This window comes from Calidris pugnax, unplaced genomic scaffold (genome assembly GCF_001431845.1).
Source record: "Calidris pugnax isolate Ruff unplaced genomic scaffold, ASM143184v1 scaffold128, whole genome shotgun sequence".
Lineage (NCBI taxonomy): Eukaryota > Metazoa > Chordata > Aves > Charadriiformes > Scolopacidae > Calidris > Calidris pugnax.
Window position 1 is genome coordinate 1267691 of NW_015090851.1, and position 23301 is coordinate 1290991.

The following is a 23301-nucleotide window of genomic DNA, read 5'->3' on the forward strand; positions in this document are numbered from 1 at the left end:
TTTCTAAGTGTCTCTATTGTAATATATACTTACAGCTCTTAACAGCGAATATGAGTAAATTTAGTATTACCATACGTATTTTCAGAAAGGTTTATAGGTCTGGGACTTAAATTAGGGAAGGAGGTCTATGACATGAATTTTCACCTTATGGTAAAGCTAGACTTTCCACTAGACTCATCGCTATTCTACATACAAGGACAGGTCTACTTGTGAATTCAATCTGGAGTGCAGGCTATGCCTGCTACCAGCTATTTGTTATAATGCCTTTGCAGTGCTCCCCACTGGAAAAGAAATAACAAGTTATCTGTCAAGGGTCTGGTATACAACGATACCAGATAAATTACGTTGGCATTTGAACAAAAGAGTCAGAAAGGAATGTCTGTTTTTAAATTGGAAATATATATGGGCCTGGAAAATAAACAAAGATCTGCTCTCCACGCCCAAGACAGAAAATGATGCTGACAAACAGCTGAAAATTACATTGCTTTTAAATAACATCATAAACTGCTATTAAAATATCATGCAGCTGCACTTAACAAAACTTGCTAATTACCTAAAACACAACACTAAGAAAAGCCACAAACCTTTTTTACATTTTTATATGAAAAAGAACAATTCCAGAGTCTTTTCAGGAAATAAGGAAGTGCAACTAAAAATATTTAGAATACAAGCTACATACTTTCCTATTGTTACCACATGCAACGTCTGTGTCCATAAACACAGAGGTTATCTACACATACAACCTGTACGAGTGTGACAATTAAAATTGATTCAGAAAGCATAAAACCAAAAATGGTTTATAACAATACTCTGATAAAACAAGGCTGCTTTCATTTAAATGCTAATGGTACCACAGTGCCCATTATTTTATTTTAATAATGTTGAATCTTAAACTTCTCTCTGATAGAAAACTTCAACAGTTTAATTTTTTTTAAAAAACAAAATACAAATTATTCATTATGGATAATACTAATTTTGCATTATACAACTATTCTAAAAAGTAAGTATATAAGAACAAAAGTTATTTTGGAGATTTTATGCCTGTCAAATAGAATGACTGACTTTTAATGTGGCTAATATCACTACTGAAAACAAAACAAATCATGCAGTCTTTGACTTCGGGTGACAGGGGCCAAAGCAATATAAAGTACGGCAGCTTTAATGACACATTAATCTTTACTTATGTGAGTAGATTTTGCTCCTCTGAACAGTCCCACTGCAGTAAACAGAATTTTTCCAGTAAGAAGTAGTGATGTGAGCAACATTTTCAATGAGCAAACCTTCAGGTCTGATGGTCTTAGCAATGTTGAGACCACAGTGATCATGAGCTACAAACTACCTACAGCTTCAAAGGCAAGCACCAAAAAGGTGGATAAGCATTGATCAATAACTAACACGCAGTCACAATATAGTATTTACTCATAATTGAAAGACACTTGAACAAAATAAGATGCACTTCATACTCTTAAATATCACAACCAAATTATTGTACGAATATTAGTCCATCAGATTACCTCAGCCAAAGAGCATTTACTGCATAGACAGAGTATACTTTCCTTATTAAGCATCTACTGCATATTTTAAAATATCTCTAAAACATTTTATCTTAATAGTATTTTTTCCATGCATATTACAAATTCTTTTCCAGTAAATTTTATGGTTAATCTGTGGCAAACTTTCTTAAGTATCAAACTTTCATACTCATTCTGCAAAGATATCACAGTTTTCTTACAGGACAAAAAAAAAAATCATATAGCAGATTAATACTAGTTTAAAGAAATTCTTCTCTACTGAAAACAGGAAATTGTTTAGACAAACAGGTACAGACACACTCCTTTTAAAGTTTTGTACCTACCTACACCTTTAGCCACAATAGGCTATGAAAAAAATTAAACCATTAGACCATTAAGCCATTAGACATAGTTTCTCACCATTCATTGCATATGAAAAAACATTTTTTACACATTTCACAAACACACTTGTCAAGAAACACAGAACAGTTTAAAATAAAACAATAAAAATTAGACTGCAACTTGAAAGAGATAGAAAAGAGAGTTTCTCACCCCTCAAAACAAAACTGGAACTTTGGTTTATAGGAACGGCTATGCCCATATACCCTCCTCGTCATCCTGTGTGCCAGACAAGATGCACAGAGAAGTTAGCATTAGAATGAATGAAGAAAAGGTTAGTTACTTTTGTGCAAATAAAATATCATTTTTTGGCTGTTAAAAACATGATTTTTTTTTTTTTAAAGTGTAAGCCAGCAAAAAATCTGAACGAGTTTGTGTTACATATACAAGAGTCTGCATCTATAGCAACCAAAAAAAAATAAGAACAGTGACCTAAACATTTTTCCCACTGAGTTAAAACAGTGTGTAGGAAGTAGATAATATGATTAAATATTAAAAGATTATCTATTTTTCAATTGCACACAATTCAAACCAACATTGACAGCAGAAATAAATCAAAACTTATAAGTAAGCAAAGTAATTACTATAATCAAATTGTCTTACATGCTGTTAGGTTAAAAGATACAAAACTGCTGAAGAATCAAAAAAATCTGTCATTAGCAAAGTACAGTTTTCTAATGTTATCAGTTAAATCTATCTTTTAAGCAATACTTAAACACTGCATATTGTTCAATACTATTAGACATTTTTTCTCCTTTTTTTCCATTTTTGTTCCATGATTACTCTTTTATTTAGCATTTTAATGATAGATAACATCAATGGCAAATACATAAAAATCATAATACTTTCAGAACTTTTTTTTTTTTAAAGGGATTATTTTACTGTAGGTATGCTGAAAGAAGAAGGTCTTTGTTTACATTTGTTATAAACCTGGAGTTAGAAAGAACAAAATAAAAATATGAACTAAACCAAGAGAGTGAAATGGTTCCTCCCTGGATACTTTTACTGAAGATTATATTTTTTATAATGATTCTTTATCTATGTGCAGACCGATGTGCATGTGCATATCTATACCTGTATATAGTTCTACTATGTCAAATTCTGATGTGATACTCAGCTTCTAGAACAGAGGTGCACAATAAAACATTTTTCATTTAACTCAGCATTTCAAAATCAAATGTAATCTTATCATTTTAGATATCCTTAAAATTCACCCATTAATATTTTAGAAACATTTTAAAAAAATAGATTCTATAGTTTCAAGACTTTGAAAGTTAGCTGGTGTAACATATTGCTGACACTTAATTAAATCTAAAAACTAAATAAAATGAATGGTAATTAATTATGATTGAAACAGACAGGAATTTTAGCCTGAAAATATACACTGCCAGTATCACTACTGTTCCTAGTCCATTCTTGGAATAAAAAAGAGCTCCCAGATGTCAACTGTTATTAAAAACCAGATGTTAAGATAGATGTCTTGCATGTTGCTGAATTAAGTAAAGAAATCTGACAGTCCACTATAAACTTAGCTATCATTTAACACAGAAGAAATGTGGGTAAATTTTTTACAGTTAACTTGGAACACGCCTTAGTTATAAGGTCTGCACATCTACACCACAAAGCAGAGACAAAGCAAGGCCTGAATATTCTTATTTATTTTTGAAACAAAGGGACAGATTCTGTAAAACTTCCAGTGAGCTACGTTTGCCTCACTGAAAATAAGAGTCCTTCCCTCTAAATTCTACAGGATCTACTTTTATTCAGGCCCTACTAACGCTAATTGAACTGACTTTGAAGTTGACAAGAGTTTTGCCAGAGTAAAGGTTGAAGAAAGACTGAAGGATATCTTTTCCTCCAAGTAGTTTGATCCTATTTCACTAACAGAACGCATTAGGTTAATCTTTGGTGATATCTTTAAAAACAGCAAAAATCAACAAAATGGGCAACTCAGTAAGTTTCCAAATGACTCCTCCTAACTAAATACAGCTGTTTTGCTGTTTTGTGTCTTGCAATTCCTCAAACGGGCAGATGTTCATTTTTACTTCAATTATTTGCATGATCTCTTTTTGGCAGAATTCTAGAAGAGTTGAAAAATCAAATATTGTCAAATATTTTTAAAGAGTATTATGGGAAATTACAGACTATATAGTTTGACACTGATCCTGATATACAGTAAGCAATAAATTAAAAGATGGAGCTCAGTTAATGTCAATCAACATTGCTTTATTAAGTACTGGTCCTGTCAAAATAACTTTCTGTTTTTTTCAATTACATAGAGACTCTTTGCTAACACAAGTGCTTTGAAATAATATGCTGAGATTTCTGTAAGGCATTTGATTATGTGCCACAAGACATAGTGTCAGCAAATTTAGCTCTACATAGAATGAATGTTGCTGGAGAAGGAAAGGGACATGCAGATACCTTTTTTCATCCCAAACTTGTTCTGTATTCCCCTGACTTGAAAATAAAAGTCTGACAAAGACTGCTTGGAAAAGTGAACATATTTGGGATTAGCTGAATAAATGTTATAAGCCACTTAAGCTTATGACTGAAATCATGTGCCATCATTTGAAAACAAAAGGGCAAACTTAGAAGACAGGGGAGTGCATCTGAAATCGATATCAAAAAGGGCTTTACAGATCACAATGGAAGTGAACATGTGCACAATGTTGAATTTGCAAGGACAAATACAGGCAGAGAAATAAAAATCAAAAAGTTTGCTGTAAGTCTGTGCAGTAGCATAAGATCATTAATAGAATTATACATCTGGTGCTCGTGTCATACACTTATGAATATTTGAAAGACTGTAACCAGATCAGGAAACAGCAAAAACTATTGAAAAATAAACTTGGCAGTGAGAAACAAAACAGACTCAACCTAACTGGTCACTCAGAAAATATTAAAAGATTGTTTGATCACTATTAACTGACACATACAGAAGACAGCTCTTTCTCTAGCAGAAAACAGCTAGATAGATGTTTATAGGAAGTAATTAGACTTCAAACATGGTACATATTTTTCAATAGCACATCAGTACTGGATAACTTCAAGATTTTATATCTGTCTAAAGGATATGGCTACCTGTATTCAAAACAATTTTAAAAATTACAGATTTAATTAAGAAATGAGTGGTCAGGTCCAGATTATGATCATGGTCCACTTCACCTTCAACATCTACAATTAACAAAAATCCTCTTCCACCTTTTTTCCTCATACCTGTTTTAGTGAGAATGTCTGTGCCATGATCTATTTTGAAAACAAATAATTTATTATGCATTTTCCAATTTTAATTATTAACAAGTTCAGAAGAAATTAAACACAGTGATCTGTTTTGACAGACAACTGAATAGATAAAACAAACCTTCACTGGATTTTAAATTTTTAATACTAAAAGCAACCTCAAAACCAGTCTCAACATACTACCTTTTTAAAAAAAACCTGTATCTATGTAGTATTTTTGACTTACACCTACTCCAGAAAATCTGTTCACATCTCATTTTAAATTCCATACACTAATTATTTAGAGAAGATAAATAGTACTTTAATAGTACTTTAAGACTTGCACTAACCTAAGCAGAGCTCACCCACTTAGAATCCATATCAAAAAAGCCAACGTTTCATAATTACATGTGTTATTACCTAATATGTTTAGTTAATTATGTCATGTATTGATGATAGGTAATGAACTGACCTAAAAATACTTGGCATTTGGATGACAGTTGAGCAAAGTAAAATTCCTACGGATATTGGAGAATGTCAGCCCTCTTTTTCATTAAAAAAATAGGATTAAACCAAAGAACCATAATTTCACGATATATGCTGTCACTTCTTAATTTAAGAGAAATCAAAATGTATAGATACAAGATCTTAAAGAATTATTACAAGCACTCACTGATCATTTACTATTCCCATTATGCAGACAGGTTGTTTTCAAGCCTGCACTATCTCCTTCCAGTGCATTGGATCAAAGTTATGAGATAAAACTCAACTAACCTTGTCATTCTGCTGCCTATTACATTTTTAGGAGTGGCTATTTACTGATGAAAATCCTAACGTAGCATTACAGGCTTTACAGATTTTTCTGTACAGATAGAAACAACTACCTAAAAGCACTGGATAAAAAGCATGCAAGAATCAGGATTGTAGTTTTCATCGGTAATATGAATAAACTATTCTAACAAGAAGCTACTGTGTGGTACCTCAATGCAAACAGATAAAGTAAGAGAATACAGAATTCTTCAATGGTGTTCTGAGACAAATTAAGTTCATTACCTGTTTCAGCATTCTTGACATACTGTGAAGCAAAATAAAAGCTGCAGTTATGCCTTATCATTTATTAATATTGGATCAGAGGCTTCCTGAAGAATGCTTAGTCTTTCATATCAATGTGTATCCTACAGAATCATTAATCTATGGCTCTTTCAAACAATAATCAAGTCATTTTCGATTAATGTTTGTGTACATTTACTGCTTTTTAAACTTGGATCTTTCATTGGTTTATATGGTCAAGAATAGCAGTTCAATGACAAAAACTGCAAATCAAAATCTCAATTACAGAAAAACAAACAGGAAAAAAACAAAATTAAAGAAAAAAAATTGAATTGACAAATTAGTATACACTCTTAATTATTGCAAATTCAAAATATTTAAGATATTGAATGCCTTGTATTTTTAGGACTGACATCCAAGTCTCTAATTTGGACATATATTTAGATACAATACAGTGGTATCATTTCAAGTACTATGAAAGCCTTCGTACATGGGCTATTTTTAGGTTATTAATTCGTTGATTTTATCTCATCATTCTGCTAGTCCTTTCTTTTTTTTGTGCTGCTACTTATCATGTTTTTTTAATATCTTAAAAAGAAATATCTGGTGTTAATAAATATGACTCACAGTTCTGATCCAATTGCCACAAAACCTAATGTTAAAACCTCAAAACCTGCTTCAAACTAGTGAGATGAAGAACTTAAACATTACCACTTGGAAAACACTACACACAGACGTAGAATGCTTGTATAAAGGTGGCTTCTGTTTTACTATTGAATTGTATCTCGATACAAGTTTTACAGGCACATTTCTCAGCTATCAATTCTTTAAGATTCATCACTTTGAGTAGTAAATTTGAGACAGTGGCTTTCAGATAAAAGGGGCTACATTACACAGCAGGCTAGAAACAAAGGATAATTTAATCATGATTAAATATAACGTGTAAGTTATATCATGTAAGTATACACTATTAAGTATATCTAAAAATTCTACAAAACAGATGCCAGAAATTATAAGCCTATTCATAAGCATTCTCCATATAGCATACTCTTGAGTACTGATGGATGTGGAATAGTTGCAAGAGATTATATTTAGCAGCAACATCTATAGTCAATACAACTGGTACTGAGAACTGGCGTCTGCACAATGCACCTAGCTTGGGAGGGTATTCTGGATTCATTTTGCTCTGTCGCCAAGACTGAATTCCCTTTAGCAACTTCACTGTGTTGGGGGACCTCCTGGAATGCATCTTTCAGTTAAATTTAATCAAAATGGAATTCGGTGTGCCCACTTCAACACTGCTTCTAGATATGAACCGTACTGGGAATGATCAGGAGATTTGATCCAAATCTGCACTCCTGATCAGAACTAAAACCCTAATGTAGATGTAAAGACTGCAAAATTCTGCATTATTATGAGGCCTACTGATGTATAAAATTTGGTTACTTGAAGTTAAGAACGTAGTGCACCTGAGTCAAAAAACAGACAGCACATACTTCCACAAAGGTGAAGTACTGCACACATGTACCTTCACTTTTATGGCATACAAGTATCTTTATAAAATCCATTCTAAAAATAAATAAAAAATTCTAAAAATCCTAATCTCCTTTTAGACAACAGCTTTCACAACTTAGGCAACATTAAAAACTTGATGAGTTAAGCTTTTCTGGCTCTCTTCCCACAATAGAAGACCCTTCCTGACAAGGCTCATCACATTTCCTTTCATGTGTCAACATGTTAAGAATTAATGTCTTAACTTGGGTTAAATAAATCTAGTGATAACCTGCTCATCTCTTGAACTAACTTTCTGATGACTGATTTATGCTACTCTCCTTATTATCTGTGGCTACTAATGGGTCATTAAACATGTAACTACTGGCTCTGGACTGTGAAACTGTCCTACTTACAGCAAACAATTACATTTACAAATATTAATTTCCCCTTGTGACACAGAAATCTACCTCCTAAGTAATGAAATTTCTTTCAAATCAAGAATTTAGCTTAAAATCAGAATCTTGCAAAGCTTAGGAAGACTTTTATCTGCTACTCAATTTCTAGGAGCAAACATAGCTGAGGACTAATCTCATGAACTCTCCATATACAGAACAACTAACCACAGAAGAGCTTTGTGCATGATTGATTTGAAGAACTGAGCCTGTAACTGGAAAGGGGAAAGATTAACAGTGGATTCATTTAAGGCTTTATTTTCCGTTTCATTTGTATATTCAAAAATTGAATAAATCTTAAAAATTGCTTCAGAAATATGGACTTACGTCACAGGTCTTTTTTCAAACCTATCCATAACAGAAGAGGTCACAAGCAAGCATGTATCATCCAATTATGAAAATGACCATAAAATCCATCTCACCATTTGTTTTATTTGTATATAGTTAGGTTAGAATCAAACATAAATACTGGTGATGGGGGTAAGCAAAAGGTTGTTTCTGACCATTTACTTTACAACACCCAGACTAGCATTAACATGAATAAGATGTTTCACCAGATACTTATGCATTCTAAAGCTTTATCACTAGATGAAGCGGAAATCCAATGCTTCTTACAAGAAGTGGTCCGTGAAATCAGATTTGCAATGCAAAAATTTATGGTCCCCTTTGTAGTGAAAGCCTGTGACATGTTATCTCACTTAAGTAACCAGCGCCAGATATGCAACTTTTGTTATCAAGTTACTGTCTCCCAGAAATGCATTTTTGGCTCTTTTAGCTGGTCTAAAGACTTTTTTTTTAGACTGTGATGGTGGCAGCTAATTTTTCTAGTAAGAAATATAAGATAAATGTAAACCTCTATATAAGTGTTGTATATTCTAACACACACATTCAGAGGAAGTGAGGGGGAGAGATTTCTATAGCTAAACATGATCTCAAAAAATTCTTCCATATGTGGAAAAGGCTGCAAAGCTAACATATAAATATAGATATATATAAATATACACACTGAGCAGTATGTATACATTATATCACATTCATTAAACCTCAAAACATAAAATAAATTCATTTCTGTAAGCAAAGGAGAGGTATAACTTTTCAATATACAAAATCCTTGTCCTGGAGGTAACATAGACAGCAAAACCTACTTTCTACTTCTTGCTTTTAATACAGCTCCACTTCAGCTGGTGTCATGCAAATTACAAATTTAATAGAATTAAAAGGTTTATGAAAAATCATCTGGCTACAATATAACAACAATTTGGATGGAGGAATAACAAAAGCATTAACAAATACTACAGACTTCTATTGGCTCTTACTTAAATGAGAAACCTTGAGTAGAGTACACTGCTTGTAAGTGTAAAACAGCAATATACCAAAATCAAGAACTAGAGTATCCCTGAAGGATACTCAGGGCAGATTGTTCCAAATTTAAAGGCTCTTTCTTTTGTTCCATCGCAAGTACAATGTAATCTATAATGAAATTTTGTTTTTAAACCAATCATATTATCCTCAAAATCTGGGCAAGCCTCTGTGGAAGACTATTTCAGCTTCAGGGTAAAGTAAATAGAAGTATCTAGATAGATGTCAGAGGCAGGAAAAATTCTCTGTATCTACTGGAATAAGCATATGATAACACTTACGGACTGTTGGGAAATGCTTAGACAGAAAATATACCCTCATTAGAAGAGAAGTATTTGCCATTCAATACCGTGTTTACAATAAACAATATAACTATGATAACTGCACGTAATTTAATCAGAAAATTAACTTTTTAACGGTGACCATGATACAAATAGGATTTTACTGCATGCAGTTCAACAAGTCTGAACAATGTGGGACATGAATCACAAGTTCTTTGTTTGGGAGGGAGAATATGTGTAGCAAAGATGAAAAATTAGGGGAAATACTTAAAAATATGAAAGCATTTATATGACTAATTTGCACTGCACTCCTGAGATCTCAAAACACTAATTAATTCAGCACAATACTAGTTATTTACAGTGGATATGCCTGGGATTGTTTATACTGAATGTACTGACAAGCAAACCTTGCCCTGCCCAAATTCCTAAATTAAATAAATCCATGTGACTCCAATGAGCTTAGTGCAGGCTCAGCACTGTGCTAATGCAATTGCGTGCCTCCTTGCAGCTTGAGGCACCAGCAGAACAAGTTCACATACACTTAGTGAACAGACAAGAGCAAGCTCACACCTGCCCAAATACAATGTGTAAACATACAGGATAAAGAAACACACAGAATATTAAACAAAATCTGGGTCAGGGAGGGAGCCAATAGTTCCAATTTACTGCATTAAACAGCTATATCATATCACTTCTTACATATACTAAAATTTCACTTGTGCTTTTGGTTTTCCCCTTATTTTTGTTCTTTCCTAAACAACTAATAGACAAAGTTTTAATGTTGCAGTAAACCCTCAAATATGATATTTCAGTTTTTTACTACTAAATTTCTGCTCAGATTGAACTTTCTACTCACAGTCTAAAGAAATTTGAAGAATTTCATGCTTTTGAAATAACCATGGTTATTTGAATAAACTAAAATAATCTGTTTTATGCTTGTCCTCCTTCTAAGTTGTGTTGTTTGGTTTTGTGTTTTTTCTTTAAAGACAAATCCCAGTTTCAATATTCCTGAGGCCAATTCAGGAGTTTGAAGTTGGCAACTTTCCAATATGGCCACAGAATATAAGGCATTGTGCTAACAGCCAGAGCTGCCAAGATACACAAAGTAGCATGCACTCCTTTCCCCTAAAATCATATATGGATCTATAAAAGTGATTTGCAGATCAGGATCCAAACACTAAAATAATAATCATTGTTTGACTGTCTTTTAGCTCTGATTTCAAAGTCATCCACCTCAAACAAAATCCTATCTGACCTGTTCAGAGTTTTTCACATATCATCTTTCAGCAACTCCAAGGATATTTAGCAGTTCCAGCTGATGAACAAAGACTTGTTGCCAAGATCAGTCACCACTTTACAAATCAGTAAACACTTTTTTTGAGAGCGTAGTCTTCTTCAAAAAGTTAGTTTTTAGTGGCATACTCCTACTTTGCAAGAGTCAGATTGTTGTCAAGTTTTGTGCATCATTGCCTGTGATTTCTTTCTCAAATGAATGAGTTTACCAGCACACACTGAAAAATCTTTTTAAAACTACACATATTTAATACTAAGACATCTATCAGATAGTTCTTTAAAAGTTGGTTTTCTGACTGAAGAGTGGCAATAAGGGAAGCTTCATAGACACACACTGCCTCATCACTGTCCTAATAAGGAGCACTTCTTTAGATAAGAGGATAATTCAGAAACCTTGAACTACCATTTAGGTCTCTTTGCTGAGATTTCAGAGTAATGGAAAACATGAGGGTGAGTTTATGAAAAATTACTTCTAAACAAAACTACTTTGTAGAAGGGTCATCATAAATGTTTCAAATAGGTACAAAATCTCTATGTAGCCAGACTAGATTAAAATATGTAAAAGGACCTAATACATGCTTACAACACCATGTGACATTCCATCTTCAATTACAGCTTCTAAGAAAAGGCCAACTTTTTTGGAAAGCAGCCTGCTCCTACAATGTTATAGCACACCCTATGATATTCATATTTTTCTAAAAATCAGTTTCTTTCTATGAGAGTATCTATCACCTCTCATCATAAAACAAAACCGAAATATATTTTTAGCCTTGGTGACCATGGAGTAAAGCATTCAACTTCGACTCTACATCTTGCTAACTCAGGAAACTCTTACAAAATGAGAAACACCTTACATTTTATGTCTTTAAAAATGTCCATTAATATGGGAAGTAAAAAGATTTGATAGTTTTTATAATCATCAGGATTATAAAATATGAAAATTCTTTGAATGTTATATCTTCAGCCTTCCACTGTGTGGATGCAGAATCAACTTCTTCAATATGCTCTCTCCAATAGCATAACCTCCTATAAGAATGCCATCAAACTAACATAGGTACGTCCTAGATTCATGCATGTCATAGATTACCTACACAACTTCTTTCAGGACCCATTTTTTATGCAGAGATGCTGCTTTTAATATAAATAATCCAGATACAGTTTTTAACCACATAGTCCATACGCAGCAACATGAACTTCGCACCTTTCAATTGCATAGCAAAGATCTCATGAACTTGAACAAGAAAGTCCTAGGTGACAGCAAAAGAATGCTATTTGTTATGTGGAGACCATCCTAGAGTTAGACATCTCTCATATGTGCCAGTAAATTAAGGACTATTTCAGAGACAGCAAGGAATGTAAAACGCCTAGAAAATTAATAGTAAGTGAATTTGGGTGACTAGAGCCTGAAACTCGGCACAGGATACAAATATGCAGGGGCAGAAAGGCTTCTGAAATCAGAAAAACAAAGGGGATGAGATGTCTCAATTTGATCAGACTTGTGGTTAGTAAGACGGAATTCCCTGTTGGTGAGTAACTTACAGGCCTGTTATGATACTAGAACTGCAAGCAAAAAAACGACAGAAGGGCAGCAGTACATAAGGCAGCTGCGGCTGGGAATACAAATGTGCTGATTCCTGTCAACTTTCAACAGTAACAGCAGTTTGCGTCAAGAGCACGCAGTCACTTGTGTGACACAAATAGGCACTTCCTTCAAGATATTTTCAATACAAGTAAGAAAATTGAAAGATTATGTGGGCAATTGAGGCCAAAAGAAGAAGTTTTTAAGGAAAAACAGAGAAATAAGAGAGCACAGAGTTGGACAGTCGGCGTTGTGAGGAAGTCTACGCTATGGGGCTGGACAACTTCTAAATCTGGAAGTTCAAATTTATTTAGCCATGTTTTTTTTTTGTTCCAGGTAGATCTTGGATGCAACAATCCAGATTAGATTACTGTAATGCACTCTACAAGGGGCTACATATTACAACTCCTTGGAAACTGATGCTAGTACAGAATGCTTATTAAGCTCATTTTCATGCTAGGAGTATTACACCCGCACTCCAGGATACACACTGACTGCCAAAATGTTTCCAGGTGGAATTTAAGAAAGATTGCCAACTCTCAAGCCAAAACTGAAGAGAATAAATTTAAGTTTTTAGTGCAAAGCCTCAAAATTATCTTTTTTTCCAAGTTTTTTAAAGGCTAGTAAAAATGTTTAATATTGCAATGTTAGTGACATGGCAGCACTCAATTCCCAGAAATTTATTTATATCAAACAAAAATCAGATGCACCAACATAACTGGGAAATCATGTCTCTCTGTAACATGACCATGTGTATGGGCACAGGAGAGTTAGTTGCTCGTGAAGTTTTCTTACATCTTCCCCAGAGTTTAGGTCCAGACATACAGGGGCAAAAAAGGTTGCCAACCTATACCACTCCCTAAACAGAAGAGCAAAAAGAGGGCATTTAGGCAAGAAGTGGCTGGAAACTTGGCTTTGCTCCCTAGCAGCAGCCTGAAGACTTAAACACATCCATTACCTTTGAAAAAAGGTGCCCAACTAGCTCCTGCAAGGGAAGTCAGAGATTCTTTCCCTTACTACATCTAGTACCACGCTGCCACATGCTGCCCATAGCAGGATATGTAACAAGTAACACTTATAACAAAAACATGATCATTAAAACAAAACGTCAATATCTGAACCAAACAGCACCACGTAAAAAGGATGCATATTTGAAACAGGATGTGTGCGTATTTTTCTTCTAAAACACTGTTGTTACACCATTATCTTTAAAGCAGTAATGGTAGTATATATACAGTGTTTTACATCAGTAAGCAGGAAGTATCTTATTCTTCCTTACAGATATGTATTCAAATGCACACGTAAATAGTTTTACAGCTACATATAACAAACATGTATTGCCTTATAAATGTAGCACTTAAATTAGAAAATCCAGTATTATCCATAGAAATGAGAAATGTTTCAAGAATAACACCACACATTCAACTATCCCTTTCTCTCCAGCATTTCTGAGAAGACTTGCAAAAACATTACCTAGTATTCATTAAATTGAATTGCATTTATGTTGCAATACACAGCACTTTCTCATCTCCTTAAAAAGTTAAAAATGCCCTCTGATGATCTGCAAGTTCATTGTTTTGTCAGTTTATTCTGTGGTTTCAAACTACTAGCAGTATGTTGGATTATGGTCATCAAAACCCACATGTTACATACAGATATACTGAATGGACAAAACGGGTTTGTATGGCACATGGCAATCAAATTGCTGCACAGAAGAATGCTGTATGGAATGGTAGGTAACAACACAGAAAGTAAAAAAAAAAGTAAAATCCGTGATTGAAAAATGTAAGCTAAAGCAATGAGTTGGGTTCACTCATGAATATCATTGACTCTGCTGTTCTCAAAGATTATTTTAGCAAGGATTTTGCTATGGATCTCCTATTTGCTTGCTTTACAATTAAACGTCTGCTGGGCTACTGCATTGTTCACAGAGTCTGTGGAAATTTAGGGACAGCGGTACAGGAGAACATCTACTCCAAGCTCAATGCACCAACACAAGATGAAATAAAGCTATTATTGTGGGCAACAAATATTCATCTAACCTGTTCTTAAAAATCTCCAAGAAAGGAGCTCCATTACATCTATATGAAAGAATGTCCACGTTTTCTTTCCACTTCCAGATTCATTAGACTCGTAGTGAAAAAGTTTCCTTTTTTTAATAACTAACCCAGTTATTTTCGGTTTAAATTAAATTTACCATTCCTACTCTTCTCCAGTGGGCACTGGAATACAATTGATCATCGTCTTCTTTACAACAACATTTTATGTATTAGAAGACTTATGTCTCCCCCTTAGTACTTTCTAGACTAAACAAACCCAGTTCTTTAAGCCTTTCTCATAGGTCATGTTCCCTAAAACTCCTAGCATTCTTGTTGCTCTCCTTTTGTCCCTTTCCAATTTGTCGACCTTTCTTGAAGCATGGTGATCAAAACTGTATACAGTTTTTTAGATGAGGTCTCACAAGTGCTCAAAAGAACAGAATAATTACTTCCTGCTTCTCTTCCAGTACCACAGCCATCCCAGAATTAGATCCAACTTCATTGCAATGGTATTCTATTGCTGCTGTATATTATGGGCAATCCAGGTTCCTTTTTCCATGCTACTGCCTCAGTTCTCCCTTGTAAATGGACTTGCGTTTACTGAATTTCAGATTCCTTTTTCTAGACTTTCTCTCCAGTTTATTGAGACGGGAGCAGATTATTGAGCAGTTTAACTGTCCCTACTATGCCTGCAGCTTCTTGCAACTTTCTTCATTATCAACAATATTCACAGGTTTTTTTTCTATTTAATCACTAAAATAATTTCTAAAAAAATACTCCTCAGAAGCATATAAAGGACAGGCCTCTTTGAAATACCACTGTAAACGTCCCTCTTGTCTGACAATGAGTAACGGAAAATTTGTCTGTAGCATGTTACTTGTATCACTTGCACATCCATTTCATGGTGTTTTCATACTTAATTAAATTAAAATAGTATTATTTATAGTTGCAGCTTTTAGTATTGTAATGCATTTTACATTACATATTAATTAAATTACAAACTAATGTATTTATTTGTGTATTACAAATATATGGTGGGTGAGTGTTAAAGGCCCTATTAATTCAAAGTTATGTCACATCTACCACTTTCTACTTCAGTCACAAAGCCAGTTACCCTATCAAAGGAAATTAGATTTGCTTGACATAATTTATCGTTGACAAATACAGGCAGACTAAATATAGGATGGGTATGCTATGTAGAAGTAATCTAGACCTGCATTCTGTTCTAGAGAGTCACCCAAAACTGTCACCGAGGAAAGAGCATGAGAATAAAGTGAGTATACAGTGATAAAAAATCTCATACCTTCAAGAACGTAACATAAAAACAGGTTATCTGGTCTAGGAGAACTGCCGGTCGATGATTAGGAAAAGGGGACAAGGGTGAGGCAAGTATAAAGTGATCTAATATACGCTGAGATAGATAGATGGATGGATAACCTCGGATGGATAACCTTAGATACAGTCTAATATAGACATCAAGCTACTGAAAATGAATAGTAAAAAGACTATTGGCTTTCTATTTATTAATAATTTATTCCATAACTTTCTAGGATCGGAAATAATGTTATTCATAAATTCCTATATTTTTTATTTGTAAAGTTAATAGTGTTTGCCTTCGTTGAACCTCCAAGTATCTCCTATATCCTACATGAAAGTTGTTGAACAGAATCATAAATAATTCAAACTGAGAACACTAGTACTAGTAAATACTGGTAAAATAGTTAGTATTTTACGTGCTCTGTCTTTAATCATGTAACCATTTCCATCATTCATAATCTTAAGTTTTTTAAGTTCTTGAAGATGTTTTGATACAGACTTTCATTATACTTCTTATCCATTCTATTCCCTGAATAACCTCTTGCAGTGCATTGAAAAGTGTCGCCTCCACTAATTGTTAGCTCTCTCACATTGTCTTGTCCCTCAGATTTTCTTCACAGGTTCAAGTTTCTTGAATTAGTTGAAACCAGTGTCTGTGTTTCAGTAACAGTTTGGTTTTACCCTTTTTTTCACATCTCTCGCCTTCATTCTGTTTTTCTCATTCTAGTCCTTGCACAAAGCCAAAACATTTTTTATTTCATGTTCATTTTCAGACAATTTTGCCTTCTTTTATAAACTCGGCCAACTTATCTCTATTAATCAGAAACAGATCTAAAACCAAGACAGCAAGTCCTTAATACCCTTCTACACTTTCTGAAAGAAAAAGTTATTCTTCATGTGTTCCAAAAACTTGAAAGATTCAGTGTTCTGTTATTCAGGTTATGGGTTTTTTTTAGTTGGTATCCAAGAAAATGAATTTTCTCATACTTACTAGTTCCTTTCTTAAACACAACTCTATTGGTCATTCTAAAAAAAAGTGTAATTTGCCTCTTTGTCTCCTATTCCCAATTACGTAGTCTATCATGAATCCCTGTTACAATTTCACCAATGTATTTCCCTTTTATTTCTACCCAGACATTATGAACTTATGAACTCATTTAGTATCAAACAATGAATCTTCATATAAAAAGCAATGTTTTATTTTTCCCTAGGGTTCTCTACCTGGAATAGTGTTACTTGCTTCTAAAGACTGTTTTTTCTACTGCCGATAAATACATATATGAATAACTTTCCTCCTTGTCCTACTGTGACAGAGGTCTTCCTAAAACTCCTGCAATTTTCAACTCTCACCCACCGCAGTAGGTTAAAGAGTCATGTAGTGAAAAGAAGTCTATCTAAAAATTTGAAAGTCTTCTTCAGGCCAGACTCCATCCACAGCTGACAAGCTCACTTTCCACTTAGTAAGCATATTAATTTGAAATGGAATAGTGCCACCCAGTATCAGCTAGAAAGACATGGCATGCTGGCAGTGTGGTTTACACACATGCATACATGTGTATACTTCTGAAATCACTAGTAATCACTAAGTAGGATATTTTCCACTGATTTTCAACTGAAAAAGTTGAGATATGAATTGCTAAAAATAGCTGCAAAACTTCTAAAAAAACTAGGGAAGAAAAATATAAGACACCAGACAAAAAGATAAAATGTTTAAACTCTTTCAGGGATGGAAATAAATACCAAAGCTATTAATTTCAGTTCAAACAACACAGCAATTGCTAATATTTCTTTGGAATATTTATTTTATCTTCAAATATCAAAATAGTAAAATTATAAAACTGAAGGTGAAAAAAGCGGTGACTAACCTGATCTGGAGAGGGTCTGTGGTTGGAGTGTTGTGGCCTCCCAGGAGACCGGTGATGGTGGTGGTGGTGATGATGGTGGTAGTGGTGATGGTCATCATCATAGTTATCTGCCATCAATTTCATTCTGTTTTGTGTCTGTTTAAAATGCAAAGGGAGACAATTCTATTACATGTTGGAATATGTTACTTAAGATCTTAGCTTTTTTTTTTTTTTTTTGGTAGCTGTGAGGATCTAACAATAGAAGTCCGGACTGCTGCCTCACATAGAAAAGGAAACAGAAATAGAAAAAGATAACAGTATGTGAACACATCTTCTATTTCAGTTTTCACATGAGTAGAATTGCACAAAGAAGTCAGAAAAGGACATGATCCAAGACGGTGTGTTCGAAGGGTGTCAACAAAGACATTCAAGTTTTCTAAATTCACTATTTTAGAACAGTTTCCTGTTTTTTCTAGTCCATTATTATGTCTTGCCAATTAACTTCTAAAATCTCAGTGAAAGGAATATTAACTGTACTTCAAATATTTACAGTTAGCTACTGAGGCCTGTCAATAATGATCATGAATAGTTATGCTAAAAGCTCTATTTTAGCTTAATTATTGTAATTGTACACCAGGACCACTCTGCTAAACAGTAAGCTAAAAGAATCTGAAAACTAACTGATATAGACACAGGCACTTAGAGAAAAAAGTGATTATGGAATTTGACACGTTACTGAATGAAACTAAGTCTTAGATATAGATCTTAAAAAAAAGATCATCAACACTTCAGCTACTACCATGTAAGGATAATAAAATCCATGTCTCCGTGAGATAATAATATATGTCATTGCTCTTTATCACTATTATAGTTATTCTATACCGTGAAATACATAGACTGGAATAATTTCAACCTTACTCATAATACCAAAAATATGTAAATTTCAATTACCCAATACCAGTGGATACGGCACTTATCTTTTCTGTTAGTAGGAGTGAAGGCTCTCCAGGCAAACTTGTTAAATTGCAATCAAGTTTTACTTATTTTTGCTCTAACAAAACCAAGAAGAAAATGTTGTCAACTCTCAAAGACCTCTTCCAAAATTAGAAGAATCAATTAGAGACATATGCAATTAATATCATGCAGATGACTGAAGGAAAGACAGCAGTCAACACATCTTAAAACGCCATCTTCAAAAATCTCACCTGAACCCTATAGGAGTAAGGTTGCTTTTGAAGGAGCATTATCTACTTTGTGCCAATTCTCTATGCAGACTTCATTTGAGTTTGCCAAGCAAGCAAGTAAAGATAAGAAACTGAAACAACTGCAAAAGCCACAGTTTATTTTACCCATGCTCCAAGGTAGCATGATTCATGCTAACTCCAGTGAGGACACTGGCTAAACACATTATGCCAGGGCTTTGCCCAAACTAATGAGTTCTAAAAGACCAACTTAAACAGATTAATTTAAACACAACTAATTTGTTAGGCTATGTTCTTATATTATTAGGTCTGTCTGGCTTCCAATTAGAAGTGCCCGTGAGATAGCTAGTGTTCCATAGCTAGTATGTGGTAAAGTTACTTTCAGGACTACTGTAAATTGATTTTCCTATGAAAATAATCCTATATCAAAATCTCTGTTAGAAAAATTTCACTGGTAAGTATATTTTAATAGAACATGTTAGAACTCGGAGATTGCTACTAAATTCACCAATTTTAATGTGCTTTTGCTAAAGTAGAAAAGAGATTTGGAAAAAAAGCAAATTATTCATATTACACAATATTTGAAGTATAATAAAATCCAATGTGAGGAAAACTATGAACCACAGGGATCGCAGGAAATCTTGATGGGTCTTTTTAGCAATTGATTTTTTTTTTTGAAATGTCACAAAGCTTCTCAAGCACTTCACATGTGATGTCAAGTAGAAGGATCATAGAAAAGTATTCTACAGGAGGGTATCTGTACACGGTTCACATAAAAACAAACAAACCAACCAATTAAACCAAAACCCTAAGGCATCTACAATAATAAGACAGAGAAACACACACAGATTGGACGTGCACCTCCTTCAGCCACTGTCAAACTCTTTTTGAGTATCGCTACAGCACTAAAATAGCATCTTCTCAGTGTGTCACAGAATAAATGTGACCACAGGTCAAATGGTGGAGTCCTTTGAACTGGAATTGCAGTGGCACTATATGATATCATTTCACACTTTTTAACACTATTTTCTGCACAGTTGGAACCATTTCATTTTCTCCATCCCATATAAGAAGATGGCAGTATACAGCTGTATGAATTGCAGCTATGAATTTCTACTGATTTTGCCAAAAGACCAACTCAATCTGAACCATCATAATTTTTCTGTTTGTCTTTAGCCTTAAAAAGGAAGGTCTTTTGAACAAAAGAGTAGAAGAGATGGAGAATTAATAGACAAATAATAACCCACTTACGGTAAACACTGTAACATCCCGCCTCTTTGGGGAAGCTCCTAACATTTTATTAGTTTATTTTCTTATCAATGAACAGCCTTAAATTTCCTACCTTTCAACTGTATTCCATAAAAGAATGCAAAAGTTAAACAAGATGATATATGCAATCCTAAAAGTGTCCCCTGTAATGAGGTGTTGGGGATTAAACATGTCATGGGATAAGAACTGTAAATGAATGATGTCATCTTTCTAATTTGGTGCTGAAATATAAATAAACCACTTCTAATGTTTCTTCCTTTTGGATGCCAGATTGCAGTAAAATGTGCACAAAGAAACGTTAATGCTGTAGTAAGCTTCCTTTAGTGTGTCTGTTCTGGAAGCAAAATATATAAGAAATGTGAAATGAGAATTTCTATTCCACTCACCTGATCATCAAATCATCCAAACATTTACACGACTTGTGATTGTCATTGATTTCTTAAAATTACTTCTGAAAATGATGTTAAATAATTTGAAAAATATTATTTTTAAAAGCTTTTTGGTTTTGTTAGTTCTTCCTTATGATAACTAATACGATTTTCAGGTTATGTTTGTCCTTGCTTTAGCCACTGCCAGAGTGCTACACTTCCACACTGAACTGTATTTTCCTGGTATAATTAGCTTTAACTTAAGAAGTACAAAACACGATATGATTTCAAACTTTTAAGAGCAGAAATTTTGAGGAGGATGAACATGAGGATTTCCAGAGGAGGAACAAAAGTAAAGCCATTCAGAGGAACAGTACAATCCATTACAGGTCCTTCTAACCAAAAACTTGTAACATTACTTCTCTTTGCTTCCCTTGTTAACTCTTGTAATCCTTAGTAGGCTTCAAAACGCCAGGTACATTTTTATTTGAGGAAGAAATTAATTAACCACATTGGAAATTGTTAAGGACCCCAGGGCTTTCCACCCCTACGCTTACATACAAGAATGAACACAAAAACACAGGAAAGTGTCTACATTTTAGGACACTGGTTTATCAGACAGACAGTAAATTCTCATGGTCTGGGTCATCACGTTATGATCACATTAGGACACTGCTTCAGTACTGACCACAAGGAAAAAATGCCACCTACTGACTTGGTAATGCCATCATTTCCTGCAACATCTTCAGCATACTTAAAAAAAATCATATTCAAGAACATTCAAGACCTTTTCTTATATTACTTTTGAAAGCACAACAGATTATTCAATATGAATTTCCTGGATGTTCGGGGAAACTCGTTCTTGGAATGTACAATTCATGAAAATTAGAGTGATGATTGTACACGCACTTAAACTGTGTCATATCTAATTTGCATCATATGTTACTCTGCACAAATTACTCCATATTCCCATTCTCTGCTCAAACCTATTATTATGGATATGGTTTTCCTGAAAATGGGTTTTCTCAAAATTTACATAGCCACAGCTCTGACAACAAAATTATCCTACTAACAGTGTTTTTTTTAAAAAATGCCTGGTGAACATTAGGCCCACACCTGAGAAGGAGCAGGTTTTAATTTAGATTTATATTAGGAAAGAAAAAAACATTAACTTGTAAAATGCAACAATTAATTAACTGCATCTCCTACAGACCATGTATAGCCTTTTTAGTTTTAGCCTAAACAGCTTCCTCAGATTTTTTTTCCCGTAAATTTATTGACTACATTCAATAAATACTGCTTCCATTTGGAAATAAAGGAATGATAGAGGAATTAAAGCACCTTAAATCTAGGTGCACAGCTATATTAACCCTCAGGGCTCGAAACAGTTGACTTTGATCATTCAATATCAGTAGTTTCTAAGCTGTCAAGGTCATGAATGGTATGTGTAACTGAATTTTTAACCCACTTACCAAAGAATTTATGATCTAGCACTGTAAGAAAACTGACAGATATTTTTTGTCCTCCTAAAATTCTGTTGAGTTTAAGGATCTACTGAAGTGAAATGAAAGTCTTTGATTGACTGGTAACAGACTAAATAGCTTAACAGCAATCTGTAACTGTAAAACTATAATATTAAAACTGTCTTTTAAAAAATATTTTAGCAAGGTGGCAATAGGTAACTATGCTTTGATCTGTCATCTGGATCAAGTTAACAACAAAACTCTCATGAATGAGGTTCAAATGACGAAAAATAGTAAGATTTGTTGCTCTGGGATATAGGTGTAATACCATTCAATAGCTATTACTTTCCTTTGGATTTTCTTCTCAATCTCTCTTCACTAAATGGAATTTGAAACATTTCTAGAATATTTACTTTCAATAAGGTAGGGTTTTTCCCTATGTAATATGGGAGGGAGGCAGATACAAGGCCTACAAGCTATCCTAGAGATATCTTGTGGTCTAATTATTAAAGCATGGAATTTAAAATCTAGAGACCCACATTCTAGCTTTGATTCTGTAATGGCCTCTTGTTGTCTTCAGTGACACAGAACCTCTACCTCTTGCAATCTCACTAGTTGAAACTAAGCATGCTAATATTTCCACAAAGCACTTTGAGATCTTCATGTGGCAGCCGTTTCATTCTTGCCTTCCTAATTTTTACTACTATATGATTTAATCTGAGCTTTTTTTCCTAAGACAATTTCAGAAAACACAAAAAAAATCTTCTAACTTTGAAATCCAGGAAGTAAAGATCTATAAAATTGTGTGTTTAAAAGTCTGTATTTCTGGATATCTGTTAATTGGCCATTGCTTTGAAAGACCTTTTGCCCATACTTGAAGTGCATGGAAGAAATGCACTTCAATTTGTAGAAGTATTCCAGATTTTGTATCACTTTATGCTAATTATTCAGGCCAATTCTAACAGCATAATACTAGCAACATGATGTTAATTATTTCCAAAATATATTATACTCTTGTCTACAATCATTAAAAAATACATGATAATATTAAATTCAGGCTTTTTTGTTGCTTATGCAGTTAGTTTTTAGACACAAAGAAAATTCAAATAGAAAAAAAACCCCTAAGTTATGAAGACTGTAAGTTTGCAAGCACTCATCA

At 33.8% G+C, this 23301-nt stretch overlaps 1 protein-coding gene across 14 annotated transcripts in view; it reads right to left on the reverse strand.

Annotated features, from left to right (window-relative positions):
• ERC2 (ELKS/RAB6-interacting/CAST family member 2) overlaps positions 1-23301 on the reverse strand; it is a 486059-nt gene that overhangs the window by 115456 nt on the left and 347302 nt on the right. For all 14 annotated transcript variants that reach the window (XR_001412191.1, XR_001412196.1, XR_001412199.1 and 11 more), the window contains 2 exons: positions 17862-17996; positions 2064-2129 (listed from right to left, as the gene is read on the reverse strand). Coding sequence is in view for 1 of the 14 variants with exons in the window: in XM_014943272.1 (XP_014798758.1) it covers positions 2103-2129; positions 17862-17996 (162 nt within the window). In the remaining 13 variants the exon portion in view is untranslated. The remainder of the gene's footprint in view (positions 1-2063; positions 2130-17861; positions 17997-23301) is intronic.